Below are 22970 nucleotides of genomic sequence, written 5' to 3' on the forward strand. Positions count from 1 at the left end.
AAGCTGAGCAACCCCACAATGTGTGAACTACAAGTCTCCTGATCATTTTAGTGACCCTCTCCACTAGACTCAGCTCAGTTCCAAGGCTCTCATCTACCAGGAAACCCTGACCTGGAAAAAACTCTCCAGATGTGGCCCTTAAGAGCCAAGTAGAAAGGAAAGAAGAAAAAATCACTTTCTTCAATCTGCTGGCTACACTCTCGCCAATGCAAGGTAGTATGCCGCTGGCCTTCATCACCACAGCGGTGCAGAACTGACTCTTGCTCTCCTGTTCACATAGTCCAGGAGTTCTGGCTCTCTATCTGCAGAGCTGCTTTCTAGGTAGGCAGTACCAGACTATGTTGTTCATGGAGCCATTTCACCCCAGCTGCAACACTTGATACTTACTTTCACTGCATTTCACAGGGTTTCCATAAGCCCATTTCTCCACTTGCTGAGACACCCTTATTGGCAGACCTAAACCTCCAGCAAATCAACTGCTACCCCAGTGTTCTGCAACTTGTTGGAGCAACAGTAACATCTACACGTCCACATACACTTCACTTTCACATAAAAACAGTTACTAGACAGAGAAGATTCTAAAAAATTGTAGCGGAGAACAATCAGAAATATATAAACAGACTGCCATACATTAGCTTGTTAAAGAAATCTGCAGAAGTATGACAAAAGTGTATTACTACCTGGAAGTATACAAGGAAGCAATCAAGTTTTCGTTTGCTGGATCCTCTGTCGAAATACTGCCCGCAGGTATCAAGGATCGTACAGACTAGTCTGATTCTGAAAAGATGCTCTGGGGGATCCAGTGGACTAGGACTACCATCAGGGTTCACACCAAATGATGTGAATGAATACAGAGTTCGAAATATTACAGCCGATTCCACCATTCGATAATTGTAAAGCTCCCCCAAAAACTTGGCACTGCTGATCCGCCGCTGGTTAAACTTTGGCTGGTTAACCTTTACAGGAAAAAAAAAAGTCATTTTACCACGTAGACATAATACAATCTTTGTGAAACTTTTTTTCCCCTTTTAAAAAACAGAAAAGCAGTATAAATGCTTGACAGAATTAATTACAATAGACGGTTATATATAACCACATGCATTACACAAAATTAAAAAGTAGCGAAGGCAGTTATGAGAGCCAGTCAAGTAGCTACTGTAAGTGTTCAAATACATTTAACATGCTCTATCCAAAATCCATGATGATTTTTCACTACCCAGAGAACTATAATTATAGCCTCTATCAAAATATGGACTAATCTCCGGTGACATGAAGTTGCATGAATCTGACTACACTGTGCAAGAATAAATTGAGTCCAATTATTACAAAGGAGGAAAAAACCCTGTCCTAGGAATATTTGCAAATTTTTTTTTTAAATGAACCTACGCATAAAGGAAACAACTGAAAGATGGGTAGAAAAGTCAGAAAAAATCCAGAATCTAAGGATTCTTTTCTTTAAACAGGATTATTTTATTGGTTTATTTTTTTACCTCCATTCCTAGTCGAATATCCTCTAGTACTCCATCCACAACATGAATTCCAACATCCTCCTGGTAAAGGACCAACCCCGCTAGGAGGTTGGCTACACAGTGAATACTATTATATTTCACATTCCAGATGTTGATCATGCAGCATATAACATAATCTTTTACTTCAGCATCCTGCCAAGGCAGCTTGCGCATCTGTCTCAGGACCTAAATGAAATTTTAAGACGAGTTTAACATTTTAGCAGGCAAAATATGAAGATATTCACAGTCATCACCTCTTCCACAGTTGGGATGAAATCCTTGTAAGCACCTGAAAAACAGCCTTGTTCTTTTCTTCAAACACCCTCTGCATCTGTAGCAGCTATGGAAAGCTTTATAAAAGTAACCCAAAAATGCTGTTGTCTAGCTACTAATCAAACTGCTCCAACCTGTTCCATGATTTTATTGTTCTTACTGTCTGTATTTAACTGTAGGCTTCTATCTCTCACTCTGAATGTGAGATACTTAGCACAAAGATTCTTATTTCATTCTGTTTGTTCAGCACTTAATGCTTTGGAGAATGCAGCTCCATGACTGGATCACCTACGCATTACAAGAAATAAAATCTTAACAACTGGGGATACAAAACTGATCCTTCTTCCTTACAATTAAAAAAATCTAACTGTCCCCAAACCCTTCAAAACTTAACACTACATCACTTCCAGCAACACTTGTAACAGGACTTCAAAAGGATTTACCTTTTCTGTGGTGACCTTTGAGAGATCCTTGTAGAGAAGCTTACGAATATATTCCTGCAAGGGAGGACGTTTTTTCTTCACAGTTTTTTCAGCTGGAGGGGGATTACAGTAGTAGTAGGCATTTTCCACCATTGTAACATAGCGGGCATCAAGATGCATTGCTTGTTTCTTTCTCATCATTTGTTCCTGGAAATAAACGCAAACGATCAGCTAGAGATATTGTCATTTTCAAGATAAAACTTTTTATATTTAAGTCTGGGACAAAGGAAACATAAAAGGTTGCAAAAAAAGTTAAAACATTGGCTGAAGAAAGGAAAAAGCATATATATGGTTATGTGCTGCTATTTCCACGGTCATTTTTCTTTACAAGCTCTATTTTTATAAAGGATAACCACAAAAAAAAGTTTCTGGAAAGTTACTTAATGTCTGACTTGAAATCTAAATGCTGCTGTTTAGTTCAATAAGATATTTTGAACAGGGTGCCTTATCTCATTAACCACATCTAATGTAAAGTTGCTGAAATACTGATTTCTTGACACAGTGCATCAACAATAAAGTGCCAAACTACTTTATACAGCAATGTGCAACTCCAGAATTATATTCTTATATTCTATATTATTATATTGATGGTTTCACAGAAATCTTCAATGGTTTAGGCAATGGCATTTTTCTTATTACATGCTTCATTGTTACTGTTTACCAAAGCAGTATAGATTGCACAGAAAACAATACCTACCATAAAGGAACGTTTCAGAAAAAAACAATCATAAAAGTTAAAGCTTACTACATATGTCAACACTAATTACTGTGTTTAATTGTCAAGATTGCCCTCATTTTCCTCACTGAGTACCATCTTTTCTCTGTATTTCATTTTGCATACATACTTCAAGATCTATTTGGTGGGTTTTTAAAGGTTTCCTGGATCTAAGAATTCTGTACAAGAACAAGTGGTATTCAAAGCTGCTGATTTTTACAGCTAAAGATGTGAGCTTAATTTCATTACAAAACACTTTCATATACATGTGCATGCACAGATTTTTTATGTACATCAGCTGATATATTCTAAACCACTCCAACGTGGTTCAACAGGAAAAAAAGCTGCACGGACTTGGACTTTATTATTCAGTAGAGGTTGCTTATACAGTAATTCACAGCAAACATAAGCCAAACTAAGGTGCAAATACTATTTATTACTGCATACAATTGCTTTATTGGATTGTATGAATTGATATAAAAACAACGTCAAGAATTTAAACCATCTTTGATGAAGCAGCACGATTTGTCATGTTGGTGAACTTTCTACTGAGCTTGAATAAATTCAAACTTCTTTTACAAGGTAGTGACTCACTTAAACTGAAATGCAAAGGTACTCAAACAGCTCCTTAGCCTTGAGTTTCAGCCAGTAGCTCAATGAGGAAGAATAACTTCGGGTAACACAGTAACACAACAAATAAAGTAATTTTCCTAGATTGCCTGCATCTGTTGCCTGGGAGGTCTCCATGTGACACAAACCCTAATGCACTTCATTTTTAACCTTTCCCATGACACAAATGGCCTCTCCTTTGATTCTCTGAGTGTTCCTTTCCAAATGGGAAATTCCTGTCAAGTAGTAGCAAATTTACCCATGTTTTGCTAAAGTGCTGTGCATCTACTATCGAGCAGGCAAATTGTTTTACGTGCTGTTTACACTTACTAGGGAAAAAACAGTTACAGCAGAAAGTTCCAAAACCTTATTGCATCACGCTAGTATCATTTTGCAAATCTTTTTGGCCTTTTCTAGACGCATCAGGAGAAAACACGGCAAATGTTATAAAACAGCAAACCTATGTTGTACTACAAGCTGAACGCTGAAGTGGGGCTAAGTAAAGCATGAGAGAAGACAGCAAATGGGCTTGAAAGGAAGATTTAAAAAAAAAGAAATACATCATTTGTGTATTTTGTGTTATAAAGAGTTGTATGTTACATTGTAAATAAAAAGTTTTAATCAAAATGTCTATCCACAGGAGACACTATATATACACACTACCCCAAATCTTAAAAATCACTGTAATTTATTATTTTTTTGAGCAATCCCAATTCAAACTCTTAAGTGAATGGCATTACTCCTAGTCTCTATTAGAAGTCACCACCATTTTAATGAACTGTGTGTGTGCATTTTCATTTATGGCATCGAGTCAGATAGACACACGTGGCAGTAACAATACTCTCTCTACAGCAACAAAAACCTTGACTCACTTCAGAAGAAAAAAGCTTGAACACTTAAGACTGTAGGTATTTGCTAATTAATTTTGGGTTTTCACTTCATTAGGATAAAATGAAATTTTAGCTATAGAACTGAAGTACTACTTTTGAAGATTTTTTTTCTCTTTTTCTTTTAATAAAAAGGGACAGATCACAAGCAGCGTAAAAATGCTCAAGGTAAAACAATAAAAGTTTTTATTTTCAGGGCCAGCCACAAAACATCCCTACATATTGCAGAATCATTCCCAAAAGAAAATCTGGCCAAAATCATGTTAATAGTCTTGTTCCTGCCCTCAAATAAAAATAAGATTAAGATTTTACATAGTGAAAAGTAATTATTTTTTTCTGCGCAACTCAAAAAACAAAAGAAGTCACCAGGTAAAACAAAACAAGCACAAAAAGCCCAATTCAGAGAAGTATTTCAGCACGACTGACAGTTAACCTTTCTGATTGTAACAAGTCACTGAAACTGTTCAGCTCTTACCAGTACCATAAGCCTACGATCCAATCTGTAAAACAGTATTTAAGTCAAAGTTTCTGTCGTTTCTATAGCACCTTTCACACCTTAAGTAGTAGGGATTCCAAACATATTTCCCATCCTATCTTTTCCTGGTTCCTCATGCATTAGAGACGGAAATTTACTGGAAACCTTATGAGGCTTTATACTTCCATTATTAAAACAGTAATTGCTGACTGTTGGCTGTGTTCGTATACCCCTGGATGTACACTACACATGACTTCGTTATGAAGACAAATCAAATTTTTATGGTGCATAAATTTTTTAAAAAGTCAATTAGGTGAAGAAGCGGTGGTAAAGATATTAATTCTTTCTAACTTCTAAAATTTTTATTAACTACAAAAATGCCAGCAAAAACTGAGGCATCTTTTGAAGATAACAGAACAGCGTTTCCATGGAATAAATACTTGGTTATGGAAAGAAATATATTTAACAATAAAACACAGCAGCTGGCAAATCTTTAGAAAATTGAAGCATTCAAGCCTCCTTTCAAGTACAAAGCACTCTACAGCAAAGACTTGCAGTTAATTTGTCCATCTCTTTCCTCTTATGACAGCACCACAGCAATAAACGGTATGACATTCAAAGAGGCTCAGAAAGAAACAGCACTCTTATGGAAAATAAATTGTATTGCAATATACCCAAGTACGCAACAATTGCTGCCCTATTAACTCCACAGAACAGGAAGGGAGGCTGCAGATTCAAGAAAAAGACCTACCACGTGTACGCCTGTGCTTTGATAAGGATGGAGATGTGTACGGAAGACAGACAGTGATATTTCACAGCTTTTAAGAGCTGTACCTCTACAATGAGATTATGAACGCTTAAACCATTCATTTCCTTCACGGAATCACAGTGTGGCTGAGGTTGAAAGGGACCTCTGGAGATCATCTATGCCAACCCCCTGCTCAAGCAGGGTCACCTGAAGCACGTTGCCCAGCATCATGTCCAGGTGGGTTTTGAATCTCTCCAGAGAAGGAGACTCTGCAGCCTCTCTGGGCAGCCTGTGCCAGTGCTCTGTCACTCACCGTAAAGAATTTTCTTGATATTTAGATAGAACTTCCTGTGTTTGTCTGTGCCCGTTGCCTCTCGTCCTGTCACTGGGCACCACACTGAAAGGAGTCTTGCCCTGTCATCTTGACACCCTGCCTTAAAGATATTTATACACACTGATAAGATCCCCTCTCAGTCTTCTCTTCTCCAGTAAAACAGGCCCAGCTCCCTCAACCTCTCGTCATAAGAGAGAAGCTTGATCATCCTCGTAGCCCTCTGCAGGACTCTCTCCAGGAGCTCCAGGTCTCTCTTGTAGTAAGAAACCCAGAACTGGGCACAATGCTCCCCAGGTGTGGCCTCACCAGGGCTCAGGGGCAGGATCACCACACCATGAACCTGCTGGCAACACTCTTCCTAAAGCACCGCAGGATACCCCTGGTCTTCTCAGACACAAAGGCACACTGCTGGCTCCCTTCCAGGAGCGCAAGCAATGTCCGCTGCCACTCCATACCCAGCAACTACTTTCCCTACTGAAGATACATGTCTATATTGTCACAAAGCACAGATTTGAAGGTCAGAAGGGAACATTAAAGCATCTAGTCAGACTTCTAATAAAAAAGTGGTTTAGTAGTTGGCCTGCATCTGCTTAAGCTGCTTCTAATTGAATGCAATTTCCCATTACTAATACCTACCTCTGAAGCACTTCTTCAATCACATTTGACTCAGTATCTTACCTTGGACACAACATTTTAAGATCATCTGTCAAGCCAGGAAACATATTATTCAGGGCTCAAATTCATACACTGAGATACCCACAGCTAATTCCTATTCTTTTTAAATCTTTGCTAGGACTTATCTAGACAGAGATAACACTTCTGTTTTTGCTTTAACTACCATCAAACTCTATTTCTAAAATCCCTTCCCTCTAGAGTCTTCAGAAACTTTTTCTTCAAATTTAGAGCCCCCAATTGTTACTCAAGGCACAGAAACCAGCTGTTTCCACAACTGTCTTCATCTCCAGTTGAAGTATCTTCTCCTGTTCTATTTGTTAATACTATTCCCTCAAATATTATCAAACACGTTATTTGTAGTTCAAGCACAATAGCTTTTTCCTTTGGGAATGTAATCCTTTATTCACATTTTCTTGTAAGTCATGAACAGATTTACAGATCAACTGGAGTTCTCCAGAACACGCTCAGAAATCTGTTCTCACAGGAGGTGCAATCTGAGCTGAGGCAACACTGAACAGGCTATAAATAACAAAAGATACAAGCCCACAGGACTTACAAGGGCTGATACCACCAAAGCAGACTAGAAGATATGTTACACCAGTCCATCTCAATCCTATTCCACAAGGATACAAGATTTCAGAAAGACTGATTTATTTTCCTCTCATACTCAGCCCTGTTTTTATTAAAAGAGTTCAGGAAGTTATCCTCCTCAAGCAGTCAGGATAAAACTGAATTAAAGTTTTCACTTACTTGTACCCAAACACTGCAACTCACAACGAAGGTTAGTTGCAATCACTGTTAAGGTCAGACCACAGCACAAAGCCAGGAAAAAAGAATTGGTTTAATTCAGTACATGACAACCCTTCCGCCCATAAGACAACAGGTTTTTCTCTTACCAAAAGAACGCTGGTTCTCAAGTGAGATTCTGGTGACCTAAAGAGGAATCTGCCACAGGTTTCCAACAGAGTACATGCCATCTCAATGTGGTGATGAGAGAAGTCTGACAGGAGCATCTGGAATACATTTATATAAAACCACAAATGTTTAACATGTTTTTCAACTGCAGAAAACAGTAACTTAACTACCAGACTTCAGACTATGGTGGTGTTCCATTCTTTTCTTTTTTTAAAAGAAAAATGCATATTACTTTCACAGTTCATATGTCAACAAAACTAAAAAAATCACCTCATTAAAAAAAGTATAATAAGAACAGTCAAGAGCCAAATTTTAGACTCCATTTATCTGAAAAATAGGATGTTTCTTAAGCCTAGCACAAAAAAAGACTACAATATTAAAACAAGCATTATAATCTCTTCCTTATCCCTTCCAACTGCTATATCTGCTCTGAAATTTGTGCCACCACACTGGAAAGTCACCAAATAATGTTGCACAGACACACAATAACATCAAAGCATGCCTAATTTTGTTTCACTGTTTAAGTTAAGCAACAACTAAAAATTAATGGAGATTTGCATTTTACAGTATTTTATAGATGATAGAAAAAAAATTATGAGTGAGCATAACTTTTAAGAATTCAGCTTGAACGCCTAATGGACTATGAATAGAAGCTATTTCCACAGGAAGTGATCTTAATACAAGTCTTCAACTACCTTCTATAAAAAGCCTTTTTATTTTTTTAATTTGGGACTTGACATTAAAAAGTAACTCGCAATATTTATTAGCGTACAATTTGAGATGACATCGCCGGGAGATTAATGTTTTCCAAAGGTTGATTTTGTTTCTCAATGAACAGAAGTAGTTGCTACACTGGCACCCTCTCCTTGCTATTCACCAAAACGTTTTCTGCCTCTCCCTTACTGTTTTGTCTGTAAAAACATTAGTTTAAATCAACTTAGTGAAAAGAAAAGCTCACTTCCAGCTTCATAACAGAGCAGATGTGAAAGAGGCAATGTTTATCATTAGTTTCTGAAGAAATTTATTAGCAATTTGGTTACATTCAATGGTGGAAGTATATTTTGAAGCGTCCCTGCCATCAGAAAATGAGAACGTTCCAATTTCTAGACTGGCTATAAAAGTGTCCTCATACACAGTAACAACAGACATCAAGGTTTAAAGCATCCTGTGCAATGAATTAATGCAGACCATCATCAGTAGATATCCAAAGTGAAATATGATAGGGATACGTTATCAGCATATACAGTAGTATGCAACTATCAACACCAACCTTTAAACAGTGGAGAGTATCATTTTTGGAGAACATCTTAAACTTGGTAAGCTCACCAATAAATCTCACAGTTTTATTCTTTGTTTCAATGTTGATCTGATCCTTTTTTCTTACCTAAAAGAAACAAACACAAGCATTTGATTTTAGGCTGTCAAAAATACCAACTTGTTATAAAGCAAGCATCCTTAATAAGCATGGGAATTTAGAAGTGTTTTATATTTGTTCAGTTTCTTATGCTCTGTCTTCACCTATCCTTAGGCTCTCAGGTTTCCTAAAAGTCTCTCTACCTCTACAACATGTTTTTATGGCAAGTTTCAAATTTCTTACCCTGCAACACCCCCACAGTTCTTTAACATTCTAGTATTTATAGGCAGACAACAATGCCATCTCCTCTGCGCATGGTGAAGTAGTGGTTAAGTATTCTAGATTCTATTACTTTTTGATTCAGCAAGTAGTCACCATACAAATAAGACCACTTGTATAAACCTCTAAGGAGATACTGAACACTGACAGCTTTTCCAAGTCTGTTTTAACAAAGAACAGACTTCTTTGTTGCTATTTTTCATTTGGTTGGTTGTTTTGCTTTTAATTAGATATCCAAAAACTTAATGAAAAGCACAAATTTATCCCTAGTTCTAAAAATAACCATACTGAGCAAGACACAAAATTATACCTCTCCACAACAAAAGTAACTTTTGCTAAGAACAAAAAGAGTTAGCTTCAAGTCTTTAAGAATTCGGTGAATAATTCATAGCTATTTTAATGAAAATATTAGGAAAATGTTGAAATCTGTGCCATAAAACTCAGAAAATAGTGAAAAACTCATCACTGTGCAACATAACTAATTCTATTACAAAACTCAGAACACAGTGAAAGGAACAACAATGAAGAATACGTCTGTGAGGAATGAAAGCTATGTTTGATAAAAACTGTAAAAATGAAAGCTTTAGAATTAAGCGCTATATTACAATAGTAACCTCATAATGGGGGCTTGTTAGAATTAGTCAGTTCTCATTCTCAAAGTTACTAATTTATAGTAAGCTAACACTTTCAGTTGGAACACAGTTTCTGATTTTTGCAATTTAATTGTTACACAGCTCATTTTTATCACTATTTAATACAGGAAATTAAGGATGACACTACAAGCAACACATATGTACAGACATTCGATAAGTCAAAAAAATTTAAAATATACAAATCTATCATTCAATATCAAATCTGTTCAGCTGACAGATAACTACTCTAAATTGAGTCAACTGAACTTCAGAATTATCATCTACATAGTATTAAGCATTTTTCCCCAAAAGATGATGATTAACATATTAATTTGAAAGCAAAAAACTAAGCCAACAAAACATACATGAAATCTGAAATCCCCTTTCAGCATGGAACAAAGATCCTCTGCTACATCTGACATACAGGGATGCAACGTGGCAACCAGCCTTGCATAGAACGGTAGCAAATCCAACCTGCAAACAAAGGTTACGCACAGAGTGAGATGATAAAATAGACAAAGCTGATTTATGTTAGAGAGAAAAAAGTGTGTCTACAAGTAGTGCTACCATTTTACTTGTGGAAAAGAATGAATGTGCATATCCTGATGGAATTGCATACAAGCAATTTTACTGGCTCACGCTTCAGATTGCAGAATCATTTAAAAATAATACAAAATGGTATACTACCACATCCCAATAGAAGACCTCAGAGTTGATTCACTTTCAAGATTATTGCCTTAAGTGAAATGGCAAACACCATCTTACCTGTGGAATTCAACCTATTGCCCTTAAGAAATTCTAGATACAAGGAATATTCAGATCCCTTTCAATATGCAAAATGACAAATTCTTACAAAATTCCTTTTGGGGGTGAAGGGGCAAGTAAGAATGCCTCTACTTTTAAGGTAGTGAACTAGTAAATTCCTGTAGTACAGTTATTACATAGAAGAAAGCTCAGAAGATGACGTGAAGTAGCAACCCTTCTCCAAAACCCTCAGCTAGGATTCCCACAGATGGCAATATTTCAGAGTTCAAGAACTTACTTTCTTTAATCCTTCCTTAATTATATTCCTTCATAACATGTTTCCCCTTAGGGAATTTTGGCATGCAACTTATGTTCTCCTAAGTTTGTATTTAGTCCGTGATGGGAAGAAGCAATCTATTTGCAAGAACGGGATATGTGCCCTTAAACCTAGTTCATGGCACTGCCAACAATAGTCAGAATATAAGAGCTGCTTAACATCTCTCTGCATATACTGCTTTTTACACACAGACAAGCCAAAGTCTTGTACTTTCATCACCTTATTTTCAGAACATAAGTTAACACTGTAAAGAGGAGATGAACTCTAGAACATGCCTTCTTTTATATAAGTGGAGAGAAACATCTTAACTTTGCATATTTAAAGTGAGAAATTGTCTGTAAAGAAAAAAATCAATCTTGAATTTATACTTTAATAAGTATTAAGGTTTTCCTTATTGCTGGGGAAAAGGAAAAAATGGTGCCAAGAAAACCTAAAAGCACAAGCAATACATAGATCTTGCCCTGTAACCAAGTGGAACTGGATTCAGGAAGAGCATCAAGACAAAAACCCAAAAGCAAAGCATACACAAAGGAGAAGCAAAGCAATGCCACTGGAGCACATTTCTCAGATGTTTAACATCCACAAACAGAAATAGGGATAGTTACATATTTAAGTTGTGGAACAGAAGCGTTAGCTTTGCATTTTTCAAGCAGTATATTCTAAGTGGCCTCCTGACAATGCATAAAAGTCCTGGTGAAACATTACAGGTATCCCAGTTACCTATTTAACAGTTTTATGCTCCTGTTAATCAATAACTGTACCAGTATTTACATTTGTCGAGCTTGTTGGAACATACAGTCAAGGATGACTGGCCACAGCAAATTACTACTGCTTTTAAGCATTTAGTCATTAACTCACAGAGAAGTGAAAGTCTCGTTATTTCATCCACATGCACGAGCTAAACTAAGAGGACTCTGGCTCATTTGAGGGAGTGTATTTTAATTGAGAGGATTTCTGTGTGACATCTCTTTAAAAAAAAAAAGAAGAGTAGAAGAAAGTTTTACTTTCATCTGAGCAAATACCTGCCTGCTGAGAGCTAATAACTTCACCTCTGTAAACTGAACATACCTGAGGGAAAATTAAGCCTTTCAGTGCATTGTTGTTGTTCCATCACAGAACACAAAAGGTTTCTTCATGGTGAAGAATACTGAGACTGGGTATTTTTAAATAGGTGAAATATAATAAGGAAAAGCCTTGGGTCAACTACTGTGAAACCGGCTATCAGAGATTGAATCTGTTCACTTGCTCCTTCAGGAGACAAAAAAAAAAGTCAGTGTTCAGAAGCAGAGACACTGCAATACCGGTGGCACCACCTACTGGTATCTGTATTTAGGTAACCTGTTTTCTGCAAAAGCATTTCTTTTCCTTGAGAAAGAGGCGCAGAAACTTCAAGAAAACAACCCAAACCAAAACCCACCACCAAGACCACAAAGCCCACGAACAGTATCACTTTCTCTTCTTGTTCTTCCACATTATGAAGAGAGATTTAGCATCAGGAACGAGTTGCACACTGACTATGAACTAGCATAGGAGAAACTGCTACATTTATGATGTTTTCATTTTTACTGCTTATCTTGACTGAAATCTAGTCAGCTCTGACCCACAGGGCCACATGAAATCTATGAAATATCTAAGAGGTCATCTTTTTTGTACAATGTCAAATGTAAATTTACGAACAACATAAAGACTTCATTCAATTAAAGCCTGTAATTACAATCTCTTTAAAACTGATGCCTCCAAAGTTTTACTAAAAAGGGTGAAAGTAACATTTTGTACATTCGGTAATTGAGATTCTACTACAAAGCTTAAAGAACGAAGCAATAGTGCATGGCAGAACTCGTTCCTCGTAACCACAATTGTAACACAGTTAAATGACATGTACTTGTATGTCTTGAACAGCTACAAACTGCCTCCTGCACTACTCAGTGGGAAGAATGTGATGCTACTGGAATTTTCACACTATCAGAGGTGCACTTTGATTTTTTTTGCCTTGGCATAAATTCCTTATCTTAAGCATATCTCTCAGTTTTATCCTCAAATGAAAGAGGCCACTGAAGCACTGTTTAGCCAAAGTTCAATTGAACAAAAGAGGTCTTGTTAATGAAGATTCTCAAGATAAGAAGCTGAAAAGTTACATATAAAAGAGGTTTACATATTTGAGTTAAAATGCTCAGAACTATTTAACGCTCATGAAGCAGTTAAATTCTGAATTAAGAACAGCCAGTGACAATGCTACAAATTTCCATATGATGAACGGAGATCTTGGCTTAGTGGATGTTCAACATCCTAGGTCACCATATATAGGAATTAAATGGAAAAAATATAAAGACATTAGAAAACCTCCCTTACTTACTGTTTAGCATTGCCTAGAAGTGTTTAAAAGCTGGTTTTAGGCTTTAAATTGTAAGCTTCGTATTGAGCTAAGAAAAATTTCAGTAAGACTGTAGTATATAATTATGTATATCTGTCCAGGAAAATAATTCAGATAAATAGCAAAGAACTACACACAAATCCCCTAAAACTGCAAACAGTATGGTCAAATCACTGTACTGTCACTTTAGTACAAGCCATATAGTCCTAAATTACAATATTAATATTTAGTAAAAATCAACCCTTCAATAAAAATCTGAAAAAAAATTTTATACTAGCATTGAAGAAAATCTTTATTAAAGACTTTCTGTTCTGGCGATTTAAGGGGTTCAAATTGCAGTTGAAAGTTGAAGTGTGATCCATTCATAAGCATTCAACAAAGCAGTGTAATGACGGTGTATTCTGACACTAATCTACAGATAGTTGAGGAAAAATTACCTTCCTTTTTTTGCCAAATTAAGTTTGCTGTCTTGAAGAACCCTGCATTTGTCCCAACCTACCCAAGCCTATGGGGAGCAAGAAAGCTACCTAGCAGAACTACATAATAATTAAACTTTAAAGAAGTATCTGCACTACTCCTCAAACATTCCCCTGCCAAAGTTTTGTAATTTCTTGATACAATTATCATGTCTGCATATTTCCTAAAACTACAATCTCTCAAGAGAACAAACGGAAGTTACTGAGCTATTGAAATATCTTATTATGGCTGCCAACATAATTGCCAGGTTTACACTATATTATTTAATATGCTTGTAGACTAAACAAATTTGGAAAACATACTGCTTTATCCATATTCTACAAGGACACTTTTCCTCTGAACCTTTTAAAAAAAAATATCAAGAACTTCACTGCAACAAGCTTTCTGACATTGCTTCTCCAACATTATCCTGGAGGCATGTTACAGAAACTCCTGGAATTACTAAAAATTACTATGCAATGACAGAAGGTAAAGAGATGTCAGCATGACTCAGTGAAGAGCTACACAGACTGTTAATACGAACATTTGAAGCAGTATTACCTATTTTTTCTAAACTAATTTGTAGCATTTTACAGTAACCTGTACTGTATGCTATTAAGACAAACCTGGAGTTTTTTCACAAGGATTACAAACATTGATTTCAAGATAGGAAGCAGAACTGTTCCTTTATCGTGCACACTAATAAAGCTAACAAATATTATGGTCAATTGCCCTTTAAAACTGGCTGCGCCTATGAGGCAGTTCAGCTGGTATTTTCACTGCAACCGTTTGTGGTTCAAAACAAAAAGCTCAGTCAACATCCCGTCCCGTTCCTCCTGTTTAGTAGCCCAGAGATGGGCATCAATAACACAGGCAAAAGAGCAGGGAGATGTATACAACTGGCCTGGTCTTACAATGGGAGGCTGGACTACTTATTCATGTTATTCCTGCAGAGGGTCTCAAGAGCACACAGCAGAAAAAGGCATTAAAAGATAAGAAATTCACGTAAAATATTAATATTTCTTAACATTAATATTTATAATTTAAGAACAATGGCAAGATCAGCTGACCCAGTTGTTTCCATAACAGTCCCAGCTATTAGAGAACAAAACTGTCAAGAAGGTAACAGCTCTTGGAGCCAACCACGCCACCTTTACTCATCTATTGAGTTCCTACAATTTTTTATTTTTAATAATTACTTTCCAAATAAATTTGTGGGATAACAAAGCAACCACTGGTAAGACAATGAACGAACACTCAGTATGTTTTTGCCCCACAGTGTTAAAAGGGAATGGAATAAAAGTAGTGTGAAATATAACAGGAAATCCAAGACGATGATGAAACATTTGGAACTAAAGGCAGCATCAAAACAACCTCTGTAGAGAAACAGGACAAGGTGGAGCAAGAAAAGTGACTCCTCCATAATTGCACTTACGTAAGCTGCACCTATTTAAGGTAGAAGTTAAAAGTAAAGAAATATTATTCTAATGAATTTAACGATTTTATCTCAGTGTTTTCAGTGATTTCTGTAAGTGAGGATCTTCCTGCAAGCGCCTATCTTATACAAAGATACATCCAAGAAAAAAATGCCAAAATTCTTCATGGACAAATCTACATGGAGGGAAGAGGTCATTCACAAACTGTTTTGTTTGATTCCTCTAAGCTGGCTGGCTTCAAACCAAGTCTGTTCCAGAAGTTAAACGGCTATAATGGTTACGTATTATACCAGAATTAACAAATTACAAGAAATCTTCCTTCCTAAACTACTTTGTGTATTTTTATATAAGAGCCTGTCAATAATTAGAGCACAAGTTCTCCAACACATCCTCCTCCTTTTGATAAGTTTCACTGTAACTTGCATGGTTAAAAAAACAAAACTCATGAGAAGATCCACTATAAATGCACAAGCACCAAACAAGAGAAGCTATCTAAAAAAATTCTGTAATGATATGGCAAAATATTTTGGTGAATTGTTTATTAATCTTAAATATTTCTGTGGTGCTCTACCATAAAAATCACTCCAGAAGTGCACATCAGGAGTTAACATAGCCAAAAAATGACTTGGAATGTGCAATGGCCTTCATTAATTTAAACAGTTAAAAAAAATGTATTTATGTTAAGTAACTGAAGAGTGGATCCAGATTTCTTGCCTCCAGTTCTTACCTTTGCCTAGGAACTATGAAAAGGGCTCGCACTAGTTTTCTTCTGTTGGCTTTTGTATTCATATTCATGCAAAAATCCATGGCTGCCTATAAAGAGAAAAGTCAAAATAATACTTCACCTTTAAATAACGGGGTGGTCTTTTATATATATATGCATATATATATATATATAGTATGCAGTGTAGCATGCTTTTTCATTTACAGAACCATGCTTGTTACATGCAACTGTTTTAAAAACAAAGATAAACAAAAATCTCCATTTCTGTCTTGAACAGACATAGTTGGAAGACACGTATATTTACAAGAATACAGACCAATTCTTCAGATCAACACAAAGAAGCAGCTTCAGACAGAAGAGGAGTAATTTGTCAGGGAGTTAATGGAAGGAGAAAAACAAGACAGGTCTACCTCTTCTAGAGCAAATATAAGAGAATGGGCAGATGAAACCAATGGTATTTAGGCAACAACTTACTAAATGGGAGAAAAATATTTCCACCAGGTTAAAGATGAATTCAGCTACTGCTAGACTCCAAGGCTTCAGTTTTTATTACCAATCAATCTGATGTATCATTATATGATTTTAAGAGAAGAAAAAAAAATGAAAACTATGACTATACCTTGTCTATGAGGTCTCTGTTGACACAGTTTGGAAGCTGCTGAAGAAAAGCATCTACTATAAGTTTTAAATGAGATCCAGTACTGGCTTCTTCATCTTCTTGTTCTAACAGAGTGAAATAAACAAGCAGGACGCATTTTTAAGCTACAAAATATAGTGATTTACTAACACATTCTCCAAGCTCAGTACATTTGTAATGGTCAATTGTTAAATATTTAACTACAGATTCCAAAAAATGAGACAAAGACAAACACAAGAATTAATTTTTAATGACCAAAATATAAATCCATTGACTGATACACTCGTTTATGCCAACAATTGTCCAAAAGATCACCTTTAAAACTTATCTTCCTATTGATGAATTCATAATAAATGAATAAATAATAAATCAAGTGTTCCCTACCTCCTAATTCATACTGTTGGGAGCAACAACAAGTACATATTCCTAGAAAACTAGGTAATTTCTTTAGGCAATAAAATGAAGACCATAAGAAGGCCTGGATGTGAGGGAAAACAGTACAGCAAAAACTTACTGCAGTCATGGATTTTACTTTTTATGCATGTTTCCCTGAATGAGAAATAGATTTTTTTTTTTGAGCAAGAAAAAAACATTAAGGCCATCTGAGACTGCAAAAGCTAGAGCAGGGCAACTTTATTCCTCTACCTATACAGAAACCAGAGTACAGAACCACAAAGTGCCAAAGATGGAGGTTTGATCTTGCAGCAGTTGCAAGGCAAGCGACAACTTGTTTCTCAAACAAATGGCTCAGTGTATTTTGCAACAGGAAGTAGTGACAGTGATCTGTATCTACTGATCGAGTCAGGAACACTACTCAAGTAAAAGAACACAGGACAACTCTACCACTGAAATTCAGATTTTCTGACATCAACTGATCTCACCAGACCAATTCCCCTACAGCTACCCTCTAATTGCAGAAAAGTGGTATGCTTCAAAAAAAAAAATCCTGATTTTTACTGAAGTCGTAGGGAAGAGTCTAGTTTGCTCCTTAGCACAACATGAGCCAGAACAATGAGTTGGAACAAACCCTTGAAAGAACCCTTCCTTGGCCAAAGCAATGCAAAAGAACGCTGCTTTCTGAAAAAGGGAACACGTGAATTTGTCTCCTTTCAGTTCAAGGACTTCCAGCAATAACAGGAGTGCCCAGGAGGTACTTCAAAGGAAAACAGAGACAGTAAGACTTTAAAAAGCAGAGCATGGGTGGGGGGGATAAATCGCATGCGAAAAAAAAAAACCCTACAAAATACCCAATAAAGTTCTTTATCTTACTGTGTAGGCTGTAAAGATAAACTAGCAGAGACTGAAGCTCCTTTTTCAAGTTACTGAAAGGCAAAGAGAAAACTAAGATGCTGCGCTGTAAGATGTTTTTTCTTGTTTTTGGAAATGGATGGGAATTGAGCTTAGGTAGACAAAAAATAAGAATTGTTCCAAGGAATATTTTCAGCTACCCCATCTTAAAGATGCTAGAGATTAAAGCAGCTGCCATTGTCTCTTCTCTTCCACGGAGAATCAGAAGTTGCAAGAACAAGAGAAGGGTTCATTAAGAAAGGAGGGAAAAAAAGAAAAAAAATGAAGATTTTCCAGATGCTCAGACAAGAGGTCTCTCAAGTTTTAATGTTTAATGGAACTCTGACTCTCATGACACAGAGTTCACTAGGATGAATGCAGCAGAGTTCTTGATACAGAAAAATTTTACTAGTAAATTTTTAAAGATATATATTTTTCCTTCTAGATATTTACAGCTATACCTCCCTGTCTCCTTTGAATGGTCCTATCTTCCCCTTCTCCCACTACTGCTGTTTGTTGCCTCATTTCACTTTTCTGTTCAAACTGACTCTGTGCTCTTAAAATAAAATAAGTCCTCACCCATCCAGTCATTTTTCAAGATAATCTTTCAGAAGGCCCTAATACCACAAAATTTCAACATTTCCCAAATATATCTATTCCTTCACTAGTTTCCCCCCGACTGTAGAATCTACAAATATTCTCACATCATTTTTCTGCATTTCTTTCTCATTGCAGTACCTGTTTACATTCTAAGTGGAAAGGATCTCTTGTAGTACCTTAAGTATGACTTAAGACTGAAATAATAATAATCAAGAATTTGACAGCGATAGGAAAAGGTCAGGGCTTCCTTCTTTAGGGCAAACAACTATTCTAAGTATGCAATTAATGCAAAAAATGAGTTCTGCTCTTGTTTCTCACTTTGATCCTATGAGTTCCGGTCTCTCATTACCACATTTTAAGATTGTGCATAGAATGTAGTCTCACAAGTCATCCAGTTCCACAAGGTATTTTAATGAGTGTGTGTATATACATAATTTTAATTCCTGCTCTTCCGATAGGAGCTTTCCCAGCTCTCTTAACAGCGTAGCAAGTAACAGGGTCGAGAATTAGCACTCACCTTTCTACACGTTCTCTCTGTTGCTGACTAACCTTACAAAAACTGAGGCTAGATTCCATGTATTAACACCAGAGTGCCCCTGCTCCCAATACCCTTGACGTTTTCCACCCGGGCCATTCCTCACTTAACATCTTTGTCTCCATTCGCACATCTTCATTTTTTCCCATTTTCTCTTCTCTTTTAAAAACAACCTCAAAACTCACTTCTTTCAGCTTGTTTTCCGTCACTACTGTCAGCTCCGGTGCTATCTGCTCCCTCTCTCTTGCCTGAGCATATTGAAAATAAGAAAATTAAGATTCACTCAAAGTTAACATAATAGAGAAACAAAATAAATTACCTGAATTCCTGGTAAACAATCCTCTTCCTCTAGCAACATCAACTTTCCTCTTATATGTCATATCTTAAATTTATCTGACAATAGACCCCAACTTTGTGGAAGTGCAGAAATAAGCATAGAAGTGCTGTGAAGGATGCTAGACCACGACAAATTTGCTTGGAAAATGCACGCTTTGGAAAAGCACCCCATCTCCCTCGTATTTGGGCATGGAAGATAAGACTGAAGAGAAGCTAGCCACCAGAAGGAAATGCAGAAGTAACAAAAGACACACAGTATCAACTGACTGGACTGTCTACCTTACTTATCCTATTTTCCTTCATTTTTTCCCCTCTAATTTAGCTTATTGCCTTTGGCGATAAAACCCACACTCCCAGATCATCACAATTAGAGCCACTTTTCTTCATCTTAGACCTTTTATTTAAGATCCTGCTATACCTCGTATCATTTGTTTTTATACTGAAAGGCATAACTTCAGCCAAGAACACTTCTGTTTTTAAGTATCATAATACAATGGTTTCATTCTTTGCTGGCTTTGCGCAAAATATTACTAACTTACTCAAATACAGACGCACAAAATTCAGTAAATATGAAAATTTAGAGCTATATTTTGTAGCTGAAGGACACCTAGTTTTCCTTAATTTCAAACTTAAATAAATGTTACTCGGTAGAGATGGAAAAAATCTACCTATTCACTAAATGGAAACATCAGGGCTTGAAACATCTAAGTTCAGATTTCTCTTAATTCTGCATATCTGATGCTACCTACTAAGAGCATCAGAATGCCACAAAAAAAAAACACTGCTTCTTTACGTGTTTTGAGTAACAATATATGCTGCTAACTTTTCAGCCCAGTTTTCTAGCAGAAAAAGAATTCAGTGATCACGTTTATTTTCCTTTCCATCATTAACCTCTGAAGCCACCTGTCAGTGACAGAAATTTGACAAAGGTACAGGATTTGCCAGGAGACCTATTTTCCATGTTTCATGAAAGAAAACTAATGAGCAAAGACAATCATGAAGCAGCAGTTCTCCACTAAGAAAAAGCCTACATTGTGAGCCAAATGACTTTACCTTCACAAGGAAGAAAGTAAAAAACTTTCTTCAAGGGTTGGCTGTTTAATGATAAAAATAAGTTTCACTCTTAACACGTTTTAGATTAACCTTTCAGGCGAGAGTATGCTTAATGCTCAATCAACTGCTTCCTTAAAAACAGGAACTAGTATTGATGGTTAATACTTCTAACATGACAAAATGTGTCAGCTTTCTTGTTACAATCAAAAGCATCATCAGTCCCTTCAGTGCCGCTGTGCATACTCAAACCAGCACTGCACCCCCTGGGAACTAGAACTATTAAAAGACTGCATCTTCTGTTTCTGACCCCACTTCCTGTTTTGCCTCCCTCACTTCTAGCATCTCACTCTCACATACTTGGCTTTATCTTTACATTCGGGGTAGTCTTTATCCTCCTACCAAGTCAAGGCTTCCTTCAAAAATGACAAGATGGAAATATCCACATTCCTTTGTATGTCCACTGACTCAGTATTTTTGAGCTATCTAGCAAGCTATGAGCAATCGCGAATGAACTGTTTCTAAGAACACTGAACTGATTCCAAGAGACCATCTGTGTATCTCCTTTTAGGAAGCTGGAACCAAGGCTCCTAACTGTTTTGAGATCCTTGACCAGATCATAACTCACTAAAGGTGAAGGTCCTGCAGCTTATTACGAACTTAATATCTTAACCAGTTTAATAAGCTGATTGTGTGACTACTCAGAAGAGCAGAACAGAAGAGAAATTGATTCCAAAGAAGAGGGTATGGCTTAGGAAAACACTAAGAAAGTACTATACAGAATTACACTGACCATTTTTCTTCCAGGAGTTTGAAACAGTCCAACTCTAGAGCTGTTTTATCTCATTTCTTTGAACTTGTGAGGCTTCATAAACAAGGCAGGAAACAACAAAACACCTAAACCAATTATTTTTACCTTGTTCATCAAGAAGCTTTTTTGTAAGATCTTCCGCCTCATCTCCACAGTCTAATTCCAGGGGATCATCATTAATATCCAAGTTCTCCAGCTCCAATTCCAAATCCTCACTCCCAGGTGCATCCTTATTATCTTTGGCATCTTTGGAATCTATTTAAAAATAGAAATACTAAGTGATTAGATACATGTAATCATGATTAGAATACAGGTAGCCTCATGTTGGTACTTTTATGTTTCTTCACCCCATTCCTTTTAACGAGACTACCTACTTCTTGAGCCTATGCCATCTCAACAGCTAGGTACCAGTGCTTTGACATCCTTCATCTGGCTTTACCTGCATGCTTAAAAACTGCAATTATCTATCCAGAGTGGGCTCTGATAAGAACTTCCAGCAGTTTTACTGCTTTGATATGTTCTGAACTATACCTGAAACTTCAAAGGATGACACACACACATTCAAACAAAACAAGATGTTTGGAAATGTAGCCATCTAAATCCAAAAATTTTGGAAAAAGGTCAAACCATCAGATAGAAAATACAAGCAAAACAATCTTGCATGCTGGCAAGGTCAGATAGAAAGACGGTATTCATTCACTGGGTTTTTGGAGGATACAGTGCAAACATTATTCAAAAAGAGACAGGTACAAACTCTAACTTAGAGTTTGCACTGCATGTTCTTCATACCGCACCTGATAACAAAATTGACAAAGTAAGGTAAGAGAGAAAGTGCTTTACGCAGCTCAACAAAAAGCAACTTAAAAGTGAATACAAAAATCAGAACTGCAAGAAGGTACTTCAAAATGGATGTGCTATGTAGAAGACCAACTCATCTTACAATCACTACTCCTAGAGGGGAGAGTGGGGGAGGCGAGGGAAATCTGTGAATCTCTAGAAGAAGATTCAGAAAGGAATAGCTATTATTTTTCTTGGACAATAAAACTAGTCCAATCTTTTTCCAAACGACTGCTCTCTACAACATTTTGCAATCCTTTCAGGCCTCCTTCAGGCATCACTTGCAGATTATGCTTCATAAAAAGTATTTTTTAATGGTATTTACCTTGAAAATCTTTTCAAACAAAACTATGACAAATCTGAAATAACACAAAAGTGATACAAAAATAGACTCAAAGCAGGCATCCTATTTCAAATCACAGACTCAACTCACTTTTGAATAGGCCTCAAAGGTCTCTAGTTCAATCCTCTGCTCAAAGTTGGTTTGACTACAGCGTTCACCCAATTGTTCAGGGATTTTTTTTCTAGTTGTCTTGAAAATCTCTTGAAACAGATTTCCCATCTTCCTGGGCAACCTGCTCCAACAACTCTACCCTCACATGGAACTTTTAGAAAGCAGAAATTCCAAAGACGTTTGTGAGCTAGAAAGCTGAAGTTCCACTCCTACCCACTGACCTACCGTACATTTATCAGAAAACTATGTAGCCTGTGTCTTTGTTTAATTCCTCAGTGCCAAAGCAGTGCTCTTATCTAAATGTGCATCTTCTATTAAGCTTTGAGCCAGTGATCACAAATATCACTTTTATCCCCTTATAAATGAAGTTTATCAATGCCTGGTTGTGAACCTAGGGTCTCATCAGAAGTGAGGAACCATCCAGTCCTTTTAATCCAACTTAATAATGAGACAGCCATCATTAACAATT

At 36.7% G+C, this 22970-nt stretch overlaps 1 protein-coding gene across 4 annotated transcripts in view; it reads right to left on the bottom strand.

Annotated features, from left to right (window-relative positions):
* Positions 1-22970, bottom strand: part of UPF2 (UPF2 regulator of nonsense mediated mRNA decay) — a 62946-nt gene that overhangs the window by 26017 nt on the left and 13959 nt on the right. For 2 of the 4 annotated variants that reach the window (XM_048062606.2, XM_048062607.2), the window contains exons 6-15: positions 21316-21465; positions 19199-19261; positions 16574-16677; positions 15958-16043; positions 10252-10360; positions 8892-9005; positions 7603-7719; positions 2225-2410; positions 1491-1694; positions 681-956 (exon numbers count right to left, since the gene is read on the bottom strand). In XM_048062606.2, the coding sequence (XP_047918563.1) occupies positions 681-956; positions 1491-1694; positions 2225-2410; positions 7603-7719; positions 8892-9005; positions 10252-10360; positions 15958-16043; positions 16574-16677; positions 19199-19261; positions 21316-21465 (1409 nt within the window). The remainder of the gene's footprint in view (positions 1-680; positions 957-1490; positions 1695-2224; positions 2411-7602; positions 7720-8891; positions 9006-10251; positions 10361-15957; positions 16044-16573; positions 16678-19198; positions 19262-21315; positions 21466-22970) is intronic. The other 2 variants (XM_048062609.2, XM_048062610.2) reach the window with 1 other exon arrangement.

This window comes from Anser cygnoides, chromosome 1 (genome assembly GCF_040182565.1).
Source record: "Anser cygnoides isolate HZ-2024a breed goose chromosome 1, Taihu_goose_T2T_genome, whole genome shotgun sequence".
Lineage (NCBI taxonomy): Eukaryota > Metazoa > Chordata > Aves > Anseriformes > Anatidae > Anser > Anser cygnoides.